The sequence below is a fragment of the Ornithorhynchus anatinus genome, chromosome 2, assembly GCF_004115215.2.
Source record: "Ornithorhynchus anatinus isolate Pmale09 chromosome 2, mOrnAna1.pri.v4, whole genome shotgun sequence".
Classification (NCBI taxonomy): domain Eukaryota; kingdom Metazoa; phylum Chordata; class Mammalia; order Monotremata; family Ornithorhynchidae; genus Ornithorhynchus; species Ornithorhynchus anatinus.
In genome coordinates, this window is record NC_041729.1 from 81,776,116 (window position 1) to 81,788,747 (window position 12,632).

At 40.3% G+C, this 12,632-nt stretch overlaps 1 protein-coding gene across 5 annotated transcripts in view; it reads right to left on the reverse strand.

The window, feature by feature from the left end:
• UTRN (utrophin) overlaps positions 1-12,632 on the reverse strand; it is a 609,179-nt gene that overhangs the window by 23,820 nt on the left and 572,727 nt on the right. For 4 of the 5 annotated variants that reach the window (XM_029047836.2, XM_029047848.2, XM_029047829.2 and 1 more), the window contains 3 exons: positions 10,009-10,047; positions 9,724-9,789; positions 304-369 (listed from right to left, as the gene is read on the reverse strand). In XM_029047836.2, the coding sequence (XP_028903669.1) occupies positions 304-369; positions 9,724-9,789; positions 10,009-10,047 (171 nt within the window). The remainder of the gene's footprint in view (positions 1-303; positions 370-9,723; positions 9,790-10,008; positions 10,048-12,632) is intronic. The other variant, XM_029047843.2, reaches the window with a different exon arrangement.

The following is a 12,632-nucleotide window of genomic DNA, read 5'->3' on the forward strand; positions in this document are numbered from 1 at the left end:
AAAGCACACTGCTGCAAAGTATACAGACACCTCTTATTCCAGGTGAAATGACCTGATTTCTTGAGGTGGATCAGTTGGCAAATATGGCACTCTTCATTTTACTTAAAAGACACATCCCACTAAATGCACGCAGCCAATTTAGACCATGAATATGAAATTTATGCAGGAATTTTTCACAGTGCCACTTACCCATTTTGATTGGAAACAAAATTCAGATCCACAATCATTAAATATTATATTATCCAACCGTAATCTAATGACATGCCCTTTCCCAGCAGCCTTAATTAGGAGATTTTTACTTACACACTTCCTGTAGTGGAGCTGCTGTCTGTGAGCAAGGAGCCATTGGTCCTTTCCATTTGAGCCAGCCTGAAAAACACAAAATGAGAAAGAATACTGACCAATAGTGTTAGGAAAATCGTGTTTAGAGATCCTTAGACAATAGATGCTTTTTACTGTACTAGAACAGACAAAAATTTAAAATTGCTTGTGATTCATTCCAAAAGCCCCGCTGCCCTTTTTTGAGTCTCCTTCCTCTCCTACTGACCTAGTGGCAAGAAAACAGGATTGGGAGTCAGAAGATCTGGGTTCTAATCCCATTTCTGCCAGCCACCTGTTGTGTGACTCTGGGAAAGTCACTAAACTTCTCTGAGCCCCAGTTTCCTCATCTGAAAATGGGGATTAAATACCTGTCCTCCTGTCTAATAAGACTGAGCCCTATGTGGCACAGCAACTATGTCCAACCTGATTAATTTGTATCTATCTCAGTGCTTAGAGCAGTGCTTGATACACAGTAAATACTTAACAAATGCTATTATTACTATTAATAATTCTAAATGAATGAATAACACTTTGGATATTCTTTTTCTGCAGTTAATAGTATCTGGTGATATAAGGATAGACCAAATGTATTTGCAAAATGCAGACTCGTTTTCATAATCCCACCAAAATATTTCAGTCAGAAATATCTCGCACTGCTCAGGGACATTCCTTGTGAATTTCAGGAAGTGGAACTCTAATCCCAGCCAGGAATCTATGCTTCCATGGCCAAGAAATGCTCTGGTCAAGTTTCTGTGCAGAAAGTGCCAGTTGTGCATTATAGTCCTGACTGTGCTACTAAAATGTTAGACAGGAATCACTTATTTCCAATGACATCTTATTTATTTTTAAAATTCAACTTTCAATTTGGAATGTCACCTAGGTAATGGAAAATGTCACAGTTCTGGATTTCATAACTATTTCCATGAATAGTCCACTAGCATATGCTCTCCTATTCTAAAAACCTAAAGATTTCACATCATTGGATCAATTAACTGTCCCAGTGTCTTTTTTTTTCCCTGAATGAAATTGCTCTTTCACTGGGAGAAAAAGTATGTGATTACTAAAATTACTCAGATAATACAATTATCAGGGGAATTAGTGTAAATTTAAAACCTGAGTCTCCGAAATTCTCCTCTAGATGATGAGCTCCTTTTGGACTGGGAACATGACTACCAATTATGTTCCTCTGGTGGGCTCGGTGCTTTGACCTGAAGGACTCGGGCTTCCGCCCAAATCCGATGTTTAACGACACCTGCTTCGTTTCTCATGTCCTCCGGGTTGTGATAGACCGATGAAACAGAGTAGCGCTTAACAAATACCAACATTATTATTATATTGTACTCTCCCAAGCACTTAGTACAGGTGATCTGCACACAGTAAGAACTCAGTAAAAAAGCAGCATGGCTCAGTGGAAAGAGCCCAGGCTTGGGAATCAGAGGTCATGGGTTCAAATCTCAGCTCTTCCACTTGTCAGCTGGGTGACTTTGGGCAAGTCATTTCACTTCTCTGTGCCTCAGTTATCTCATCTGTAAAATGGGATTCAGACTGTGAGCGCCACGTGGGACAACTTGATCACCTTGTATCCTCCCCAGTGCTTAGAACAGTCCTTTGCACATAGTAAGCATGTAACAAATGCCCTCATTATTATTATTATTATAAAAGACCACTGATTGATTGATTGAATATGTCTTCCCCTACTGAACACATTGTAAACCTTAAATGGGAATGTCAGCCTAAAAAAGCCCCACCCCCAACCAGGAAGAGTGTGATGGGAACTTGTCAGAGAGAATGAAATGCTTATGTGGGGGTTCTTTTCTTTGGGCTATCTTCTTTTGTTTCTTCCAGATACAACACTCTTCTCAGCTACTCCTGCTCATCCCCTCTGCAGTGTGAAGACCATTCAGATGGAACATAATGTGCTCAGCATTTCATCGGATGTGTTTGGTTGAAACCTTTGTACTGTTCTTGCTATTTTGAAGTTGATGCATGAACAAAAAATCAGAATGGTCAAACTGGCTTTACCCAAATGAAATTATTCTTCACATTGAGTGGGAAATTACAGGTGGAGCAGGTTAAAAAGCTTTAGGAGGAAAAATGAGTTTCTAGATAAGGCTGAACAACTTTCTGTGTCCATCCAACCTCCTGTGTCCAGAGGGGCATGTAGAAGTGTTAATTTGCTTAATGCATGAGCATTAAACACATTTTCTGTAAGAATAAGCCCAAATTAACACTCAGTTGGGCCTGGATCAGGCCTGGGAGGTTTGGAAAGTCCAAACTCAAATTCGTCCCTCCCTCTCTCCCTGGAAAGACATGTGTACCTTCCTCTGTATTTGCACTTCTGGACTAATTTTTAGAAACTGAAGTAATTGCCCTTGAGAACAAGGGATCTGGGCAACTGCCCTTCTGCTCTAGCAACAGTAGAAGAAAGGGGATCGTTCTCCTTTTTATTTCTCTGGGCAGAAAGAGATGAAAAGCTTTCCAGGTCCCATCCGCACCCCCCACATCCCCACCCACTCAGCCAGTATGTGAAGTCACTTTTCTGCCGAATTTTCTGTCCCTAAACTTTGGGAACAGGGACAAAGATAGATACGTTTGTCCCTGTGCCAGTGCCTGCTACCTTCATCTCACTGGGCATACCACTTACCCTTTGGATAAACTACAATTTGGTGGTCGGGCCAGGTACCCAACCAGGACCCAAGCCACTGTTTCACACTGTCCATAGGCTGGATCTGGTGGGTGGATTTTTGCAACATTAACTGAGCCAATGTTTGAACTGCAGAACGTCAACCCAGGGATGATAGCCCAAATGATCAAAGGCACAATCGAGCAATCTCATTTACTACTCTTACTTTCAGTCATTATTAGAATGGGCATCTATGAAGTCCTAAACCTCAAATATGCTACTAGACTTGTTGATAAAGGCAAACCTCCTTAAGGGAAATAAACACCACACTCATTGTGGCAGGGAACACGTCAACCAGTGCTGAAATATTGTACTCTCCCAAGTGCTCTGCACACAGTAAGCACTCAATACATACGATTAATTGGGAAAGTAAGACTATTAATAAAAATGGACACTGTGATCTCAGGTGTGGAATCTGGATGCCAGTGTGCACTGCCATTCGTTTCACCACCGTTAAGATATACTTAAGGAGAAAAGAACTAGGCCACATTTTTATGGTATGAGATTTTTTGTAATCTATTAACACAGCTTTGTTACTGAAGGTGGGAAGAAATTATATGCTAAAAATTAACCTTTTAAAATTATTTTAACTCATGGACTTGTTACGTGATGCAGTTACAATTTATAGGACTTTAATGTCACTGAAATTCTATAAGTAAATTTTTGGCTACACCAATTATTTGGGGCTGAAATATTTGGAGATAAAAGCTATCTGATTTTCTTTCTTAAAAGAAAAAATGATCTTTAAATTACAGGAAAGCAAAAAGAAGGTGTAATTTCCTACTACCTAAAAATGGTTATTGTTAAAATTAGTGGCCTGCTCCACTAGAAATCTTTTTATATATTTAGGAAAGAAGTGCTTTTTCATATTTCCTTGACATATTCCAAGGAATTGCCATTCAAATTAGGAATGGAATATGACAAGTAAAATGTGGTCTGGACAATGGAAAAATCTGGAGGCTATAATGTAGAATTTCTACTCTTTTCAGAAAGATCTAAAATACCTAAGAACACTGTAATTCCTTAATAAAATGCATTATGTGAGGCTATCTAATCATCCTGAAACTTAATGATGCAAGAAATTCACCAATATATAAAGGCATTACTACATTTTTCTAAAGGTTTATAATTTATTCTTGGTTGGTAAAACACATTAGAATACTAGCCTTTGTGACCAAAAACAACCAATTAACCTGGGAATAAAAGTGAGCTGGTTCTTAGCAAGGTGAAATTTTAACAATTTGTCTTGAAAAGACATTAGTAATCTCAGTTGTGTGCCAGGGAGATGCACATCAGGGCATCAAGTTTGCCCTCCACGTTGCTGTTAGCAGGGAAGTCTCTAGCTGGGGACCTTGCATTGCTACCGGCTCCCCCGCCCCCCCCCCCCCCCCCAGCTCCAGGTCCCTGCCATTATCCCTGGCCCCTGCTGCTTTCCCTTGTCCAGCCCTGAGCCTGTTCTGCTGGTGGTGGTGTGAACTATGAAGTCCGTGGGACCCAGAAGAAATGGTTCTGAAAGGGAATGGAGGCCCAAGTAGTGGAAGACACAATTTGGACCACAGAAGTGTGGAAAGTGTGGTCTGAAAAAAGGTCAAAAAGTGCTGCTCAGGAGGCAACCAACATTGTCCCTCTTCTCCCTGGATATAGCACAGCAAGGAGAACTGATGTAACGAGGCAGGTACGAAGATTATGGCACCTGAGGAGCAGCATCGCCTAGTGGAAAGAGCAGGGGCCTGGGAGTCAGAGGCCCTGGGTTCTAATCTAGACTCCTCCACTTGTCTGCTGTGTGATCTTAGGCAAGTTACTTCACTTCTCTGTGCTTCAGTTTCCTCATCTGTAAAATGGGGATTTAATGTCTTTTCTCCCTTGTTCTTAGAATGTGAGTCCCATGTGGGACAGAGACTGTGTCTACCATGATTAACTTGTATCTATCTACCTCAGCGTTTAGTACAGTGTTTGATACTTAGTAAGTGTTTAACAAATATAATTATAAGAAGAACAACAACAATAATAATGGTCACTGGACTTCTGGCCACATCCTTAGACTGTGAATCCCATTAGGACTAATTCCAACCTAATTATCTTGTTCCTATACCAGGGCTTGGCACTAAAAGAACACTTAGGAAAATACCACAATTGCTATTATAATTATTATTATGGATGGGAAAGTGAAATACACAATCTCCAGGTGGTCTTCCTAAAGCCTATTCTACTTCTTATTACTTCTCAGTTGATTCTCCCAAGTCCCTGATTGGTAGGCATTTCCAAGATGGAGATTTTGCTTGTCTGTTCACCGACCATTAGCAAGCAGTCTTTGGCTAATTTTTAAGGAAAATAAAGTGTTACATAATTTGAGCCAAAAGGAATTTTACAGGCATCAACTCTGCAGCCGGTGCACCAAATCATTAACTTGAGGGAGGGGTACATATTTGCTTAACTGAATTCATCTCCATGTTACTGCATTGTTTTAGCACATGAACACCTAGAAAACCATAATTATAATTAACACTTACGGAACCAGAATGGCCTAATGGATAGGGCACAGGCCTGAGAATCAGAAGACCTGGGTTCTAACCCCAGCTCTGCCAATTTTCTGCTTGTGTGACCTTGGGCAAGTCACTTCATTTCCCTGTGCCACAGATACCTCTGTAAAAAGGAAATTGAGACTGTGAGCCCTATATGGGCCATGGACTTTGTCCAACTTTGTATCTATCTCAGTGCTTAGTACAGTGCTTGGCACATAGCAAGGACTCAACACATACCATTAAAAAACTACCTGATTTTCATGAAACCAAAGTTACATGTGACAATGACATATGGCTAATCTACTAATTTACCGGAGAGTAACAACACACTACTCTTTTTCATAATTATGCCTCATGCCCTGACACACACAAACTCTTTCTCTCTCTCTCTCTCGCTATATATAGTCTTTGTCTCCTAAGAATATTAAAGCACTACAAGGATATTCTTTCCCATATCCTTGAAAACATCACCGTAAAGTGACAGTGCACAGTTAATATCAGCCACATTTCACTAAAGGTAAAACAGAGGCACAGAGGAGGGAAAAGACCAAAGTCCCATAGTCAATGGAGTAGCCTTCTCCTCAAAAAGCACATAATAAGCTGGAGCAATCAAGGAATAGTAGTAACTGAGCACCTACTGTTTGCAAAGCACTGTTCGAAGCATTTAGGAGCATACAGTAGAATTAGCAGAAAATATTCCAACCCTCAATGTAAAAATATGTAACAAAATGCTACGGAGAGGTGAGAGTTTGAGAACTTTAGTTCTTAGGGGGCTTGGGAGGGAGGAATATATGACACTGTGACAGGCTTGCAATCCTGCCCCGATTCCAAGTCCAAGTTCCTTTCCACAAGGGTGTGGCCTACAAAGTCTTACTCAAACAAGCCCCACAACTTCAGCAAGGACTGCAGTGGTAACAGTAGTGACAGAAATGTACTACTTTGACTTGAAAGATCGCTTATCTGTAGGAATACTTCAGAGTGTAAAAGAAAGTTAAGCATTAAAATCAGTTATCTCATCTGTAAAATGGGACATTAAGACTGTGAGCCCCATGCCCCGTGTGGGACATGAGCTTTGTTAAACCTGATTATCTACCCCAGCATGTACAGTGCCTGACAATTAGTAAGTGCTTAACAAATACCATTAAAAATAAATACAATTTCTGAAAGAATCTAGAAACATACAAAAAATGTTTTAAGAATTAAGGCAAACTCTTTATAATAATGTTGGTATTTGTTAAGTGCTTACTATGTGCAAAGCACTGTTCTAAGTGCTGGGAGGATACAAGGTGATCAGGTTGTCCCTCATGGGGCTCACAGTCTTCATCCCCATTTTACAGATGAGGTAACTGAGGCCCAGAGAAGTTAAGTGACTTGCCCAAAGTCACACAGCTGACAAGTGGTGGAGCCGGGATTAGAACTCATAACCTCTGACTCCCAAGCCCGTGCTCTTTCCATTGAGCACGCTGACCCTCTATCCAACTTCAATTGTAGCTGCTGTAATTTAAGAAGCAAGTCTTAAATTTGGAGTTCACCAATTAAAAGTTATCTCCAACCTACTGAATCTATAGAATTTTTTGAATGCTTACTATAGTAGTGCACTGTACTTAGCACTTGGAAGAGTACGAAAGAATGAGAAAACATGATCTCTGCCCTTAGGTAGCTGACAATCTAGGGAAGGAGATAGGAAACCATGATCTCCATTAAATCTTAGATTACATAAGGTAGTTTTTTATACCCCATCTAGAATAGTTTGATGGTGATCCTGCCAAAAGGTAGAGGTATGGTAGAGTTTAATTCTCCAGGATTCTAACACTTATTGTAGTACTGTTTCTGTTGTCAAAAAACCCAATTCATGTTTTAAGTCATGTGTTAGGCCAACTGTCATCAGCATTTCTAACCTTTCTTCAGTTATTGCTGTGCAAACACAAATCAATGTAACGCTATTTTGCTAGATAGCATGAGGCTACTTAAAGCTCTACTTGAGAGTCTATGGCCCCAACCAATTTCTTCCTCTGAGATTATGTCACCTGAGCAGCCAACTTTAGCACTTATACAGACACTAATTTATTCATTACGCTTGTGTATTTATTGTAAGCTACATGAGGGCAGAAACTGTGTATCCTGCTTGAATTATATGTTCCCAAACACACAGAGTGGGCACTCAGCAAATACTGACAATGATGATAATAATAATGGCGGCGTGTTCCTCCCTAATCATCCTTAAAGCTATAATAAAGATAATCTCAATTAAATTGAGCTTACTGCTTCCTTAACTTTCAGTTCTTAATGTGTGGCTTTTTCCACAAATTGAATTACATAGATTTAGTCTTCATTTCACTATTTCAGGGATATAATATGGTAAAATAAAGAAAACCTTCCTAATAATTGGCCTTTGAAATCATCAGTAATTCTCCTTTGTGGACACAATGCCGTTACCAATACTCTGTGTAATTACTCTTTCCTGAGTGAGATTTAACTAACCGTTACTGGACCAACAATAATTTCGTTTCGATTAAATGTTCTGTGCTAAAATCAATTTTCTAGATTCAAACAGATCTTGAAGCCACATTTTCCAGATGAATGGCACATGAGGTAAAACAATTAAGAAAGCCATGAATGTAGAATCTAATGATGTCTGTGTTAGAGAAAGAAAAAATTGTGTTCCTAAAAGTCAATGTGTGTTACAGTTGATAATGTCTGGGGTGCTTTTCCATGTTAAAACAATCCTTTGTCATTAGTATTTTGTGTCAATTTCTGGTTATGTTAATAATATTGGGATATTCATTCTTTGTAGTTAATTTCCACATTCTAATTTCCATCGATTTGAGGAAACTGTCAATTTGCTTGATACCATAGTTTTATTTTTTCCTTTCCGAGTCAAATAACAAAATTACCCCTTGACAGAGACCTAGCATTTGAACAAAGACCTGAAAACGTAACCATTTCTGAAGATGGGACTTTCACCACCTTGTAGCTGAAATATGCATAATGTCAAGACCAAATTTAAGTGCAAACAATGTAAATATTTGTCACTCCCATTAGAGTGTAAACTCATGTGGGCAGGGGAAAAGGTCATTTTATCATCACTGCACCAAGCAGGCATTCAATGAATGCTTACGATAGTGCTTCAAATCAGGATTCCAGTATATTGCACCTTTCACACGAAATAATGATTTAGTAATATGAATCCTTGATTTTGAATAACATCCTAATGAGGTACTGGGCAACACCAGAAGGACATGGAAAATACAACACTATACAGAATGACTGTATAATTGAACCTGGAACACTGCGTGCAGTTTCAGTTGCTATATCTGCCAAAAGATAGAACTGAGCTGAAAAGACTAGGGAAAATAATATAATCAGTGGGATGGAGAAACTTCTCCAAGAAGACCATATGAAAGGATTAAGGCTCTGGTTTAGCAAGGTGAAGAGGCAGGGAATGTGTTTATTTACTGTAATCTCCCAAGTACTTAGTACAGTGCTCTGCACAAAGGAAGAACTCAATAAATACAATTGAATTGAATGGGATATGATTGATGAATTCAATTTTATGAACAAAGTAGATAAAGAATTGTTGCCCAAACTATAGGCCCTATACTAAGCTCTGGGGCAGATACAAACTAATCAGGTTGGACCTAATCCATGTCCCACATGGGGCGCAAGGTGAAGTGACTTGCCCAAGGTCACACAGCAGTCAAGTGGCAGAGGTGGAATTAGAACCCAGGTCCTCTGACTTCCATGGAAATTAGACCATGCTGCTTCTTTACACAGTGGATAGTAAACATATGGATTTTCTTACTCCACGAAGATATGCAGCTCCCATTACCAGTTTGTTCAAGAGGTGATTGGGTAAACTAATGGACAAAGAGTCTGTAATCAATTAATCTCTCAATCAATCGATCATATTACTTGAGCACTTACTGTATGCAGAGCAATGTATTAAACACCTGGGACAGTACAGATTTGGTGCATATGTTTTCTGCCCACAAGGAGCTTACAATTTAGAGGATGAGATAATAGAGGAAAAGTTAGTGATATTAGATGGTAAATCCCTAAACAATATGAAATATGTCTAGAAGGACTGAAATCATAATGGCATTTCTTATATTCTTCTAAAATTATTCTACATTCATTAGCAAAGTAATCACATTTTAGACAAGTATACAGGAAAGAGTTCTTTTTTAAGATCCTCACCTGGTAGCATACTGCTCTATTCTGGAATGGGTGTCATCATGAAACAGCTGTGGAGACTGGGACGGACTGTAAAGAAAAAAACAAAGTGTCAGGTTAAGGGTTCGTATGTCTGATTTAACTATTGGAAATGTTAGAGAAAATTAAAATAATGGATATAGCATGCAAAGAAACCACTATGATGGTTATTCAGAGTGCAGAATTACTCATGCAAAAGTCAGCAATGATCTCATGCTATGAAAATGACTGAAGCATGCCTCTCTGGAGATAAAGGCTAGGAATACTCACTCATATTGCTCTGGCCACATACTGATGAGGGTGATAGGGCTGCAAAGGTCAAAAAACAAAAAGAAAAAAAACGCAGAACAAAACTTCAATGCAAGTCAAGCACAAGACAGGAAAGAAAGGCCAACATTTTAAAATGACTTTAACTGGCTCCCTAACACAACACTCACCCTTTTTGCAGGTACCAGACATGAATCAATAAATTGTATTTCTTGAGTTTTTACTTTGTGCAGAGCACTGTACTAAGATCTTGGAAGAGTACAATATAACAGGAGTTGGTAGACACATTCCCTGACCATAAGAAGCTTACAGTCTAGAGGGGGATACAGACATCAGAATAAATAAATTATGAATATAATAATAATAATATTGATGGTATACCTATGGTATTTGTTGAGCACTTATTATGTGCCAAGTACTGTTCTAAGTGCCGGGGTAGATACAAGGTAATCAGGTTTACCCACATGGGGCTCACAGTCTCAATCCCCATTTTACAGCTGAGGTAACTGAGGCACAAAGAAGTTAAGTGGTTTTCCCAAGGTCACACAGCAGACAAGTGGCAGAGCTGGGATTAGAACCTACACCCTCTGACTCCCAAGCCTGTGCTCTTTCCATTGAACTATGATGTTTCTCTGTGCTGTGGAACCAAGGAAGAGGTGAGTAAAGGGAGCAAATCAGGGCAATGCAAAAGGGAGTGGGAAAAGAGGAAATGAGGGCTTAGTCGGGCAGGCCTCTTGAAGATGTTCTTTCACTAGCGCTTTGAAGGTGGGGATAGTGATCATCTGTGGGATACAAAGAGGGAGGGAATTCCAGACCAGAGGCCGGATATGGGAGAGAATCATTGGTGAGATAGATGAGCTCAAGGTACAGTGAGCAGATTGGCATTAGAGGAGAGAAGTGTGCAGACTGGGTTGTAACTGGAAAACAGCAAGGTAAGGTAGGAGGGGGCAAAGTGATTGCGTGTTTTAAAGCCAAGATAGTAGGCATTTCTGTCTGATGTGGACATGGATAGGCAGATCCTGGAGGTTCTTAAGGAATGGGAAAGATTGGAATGAATGTTTTTGCAGAAAAATGATCCAGGAAGAAGAGTGAAGTATGGACTGGAGTGGGGAGAGACAGGAAGCAGGGAAGTCAGTAAGGAGGCTGATAGAGCAATCAAGGCGGGATAAGATTAGTGCTTGGATTAATGTGGTAGCCGTTTGGATGGAGAAGGGTGGATTTTAGCGAAGCTGTGAAGGTTGAACCAAGCAGATTTAGTGTTAGATGGAATGTGTGGGTTGAGCATCAGAGTAAAAAGAGTCAAGAATAACACCAAGGTTGTGGGCTACTCATGCCTGTCTACTTGTTTTGTTGTCCATCTCCCCCTTCTAGACTGTGAGCCCACTGTTGGGTAGGGATTGTCTCTATCTGTTGCTGAACTGTACTATCCAAGTGCTTAGTACAGTGATCTGCACACAGTAAGCGCTCAATAAATATGATTGAATGAATGAATGAGAGACAGGAAGGATGGTGAAGTTGTCTACAGTGATGGGAAAGTCACAACGAGGACAAGGTTTGGGTAGGAAGACAAGGAGTTCTGTTTTGGACTTGTTAAGTTTGAGGGGTCAGTTGGACATCCAAGTAGAATTATCTTGAAAGCAGGAGGAAATGCAAGACTGCAGAGAGGGAGAGAAAGACTGAAGATGTACATTTGGGAATCATTTGCATAGATGTGGTAGTTAAAGCTAAGAGAATGAATGAGTTCTATAAAGGAGAAAGTGGAGGTGGAGAAGAGAAGAGGACCTAGAACTGAACCTTGAGGGACACCCATTGTTAAAGGAGGGGAGGCAGAGGAGGAAAGAGACTGAGAATAAGGGGCCAGAGAGATAGGAAGAAAAACAGGAGAGAACAGTATCTGTGAAGCTGAGGTTGGAAAATGTTTCCAGGAGAAGGGGGTGGTTGACAGTGCTGAAGGTAACTGAAAGGTCAAGAAGGATTACAGTGGAGTAGAGGCCATTGGATCTTGCAATTAGGAGATCACCAGTAACCTTTGAGAGGGAGGTTTCTGTAGAGTGAAGGGCACAGAAAGGCATAATGGGGGTGGGGAGGGTCAAGGAGAGAACTGGAGGAGAGTAACTTGAGACAGTGAGTGTAAATAACCTGCTCAAGGAGTTTGGAGAAAAATGGCAGGAGGGAGTTGGTATGATAACTGAAAGGAGCCGTGGAGTCAGGGAGGGTTTTTTTAGGGTAGGGGAAGACATGGCTATGTTTGAAAGAAACCACTGGAGAATGAACAGTTGAAGATAGTGGTCACGGAGGAAAGAAGGGAGGGGGTAAATGCTTTGATAACATGTGACTCTTTAGATACTTCTGGGAAGGATGGGAGAGCTTAATGAGGGGCAGGAGAAGGGAGGGCCTGGAGAAGAGGAAGGGGAATTTTATGGTGATCATCCCCGATAGTTTCAATTTTCTCAGTAAAATAGGTGACCAGGTTATTAGGGCCAAGAGATGGGGAAGCAGGAGGACGGGGGTTTGAGGAAGAAGTTAAACATCTGGAACAATTGGCAAGGGCAATGGGCATGTGTGTCAATAGATGGAGAAATTATTTTGCTGGGCAGAGAGGAGAAGGCAGAGTTACAGCACATAAG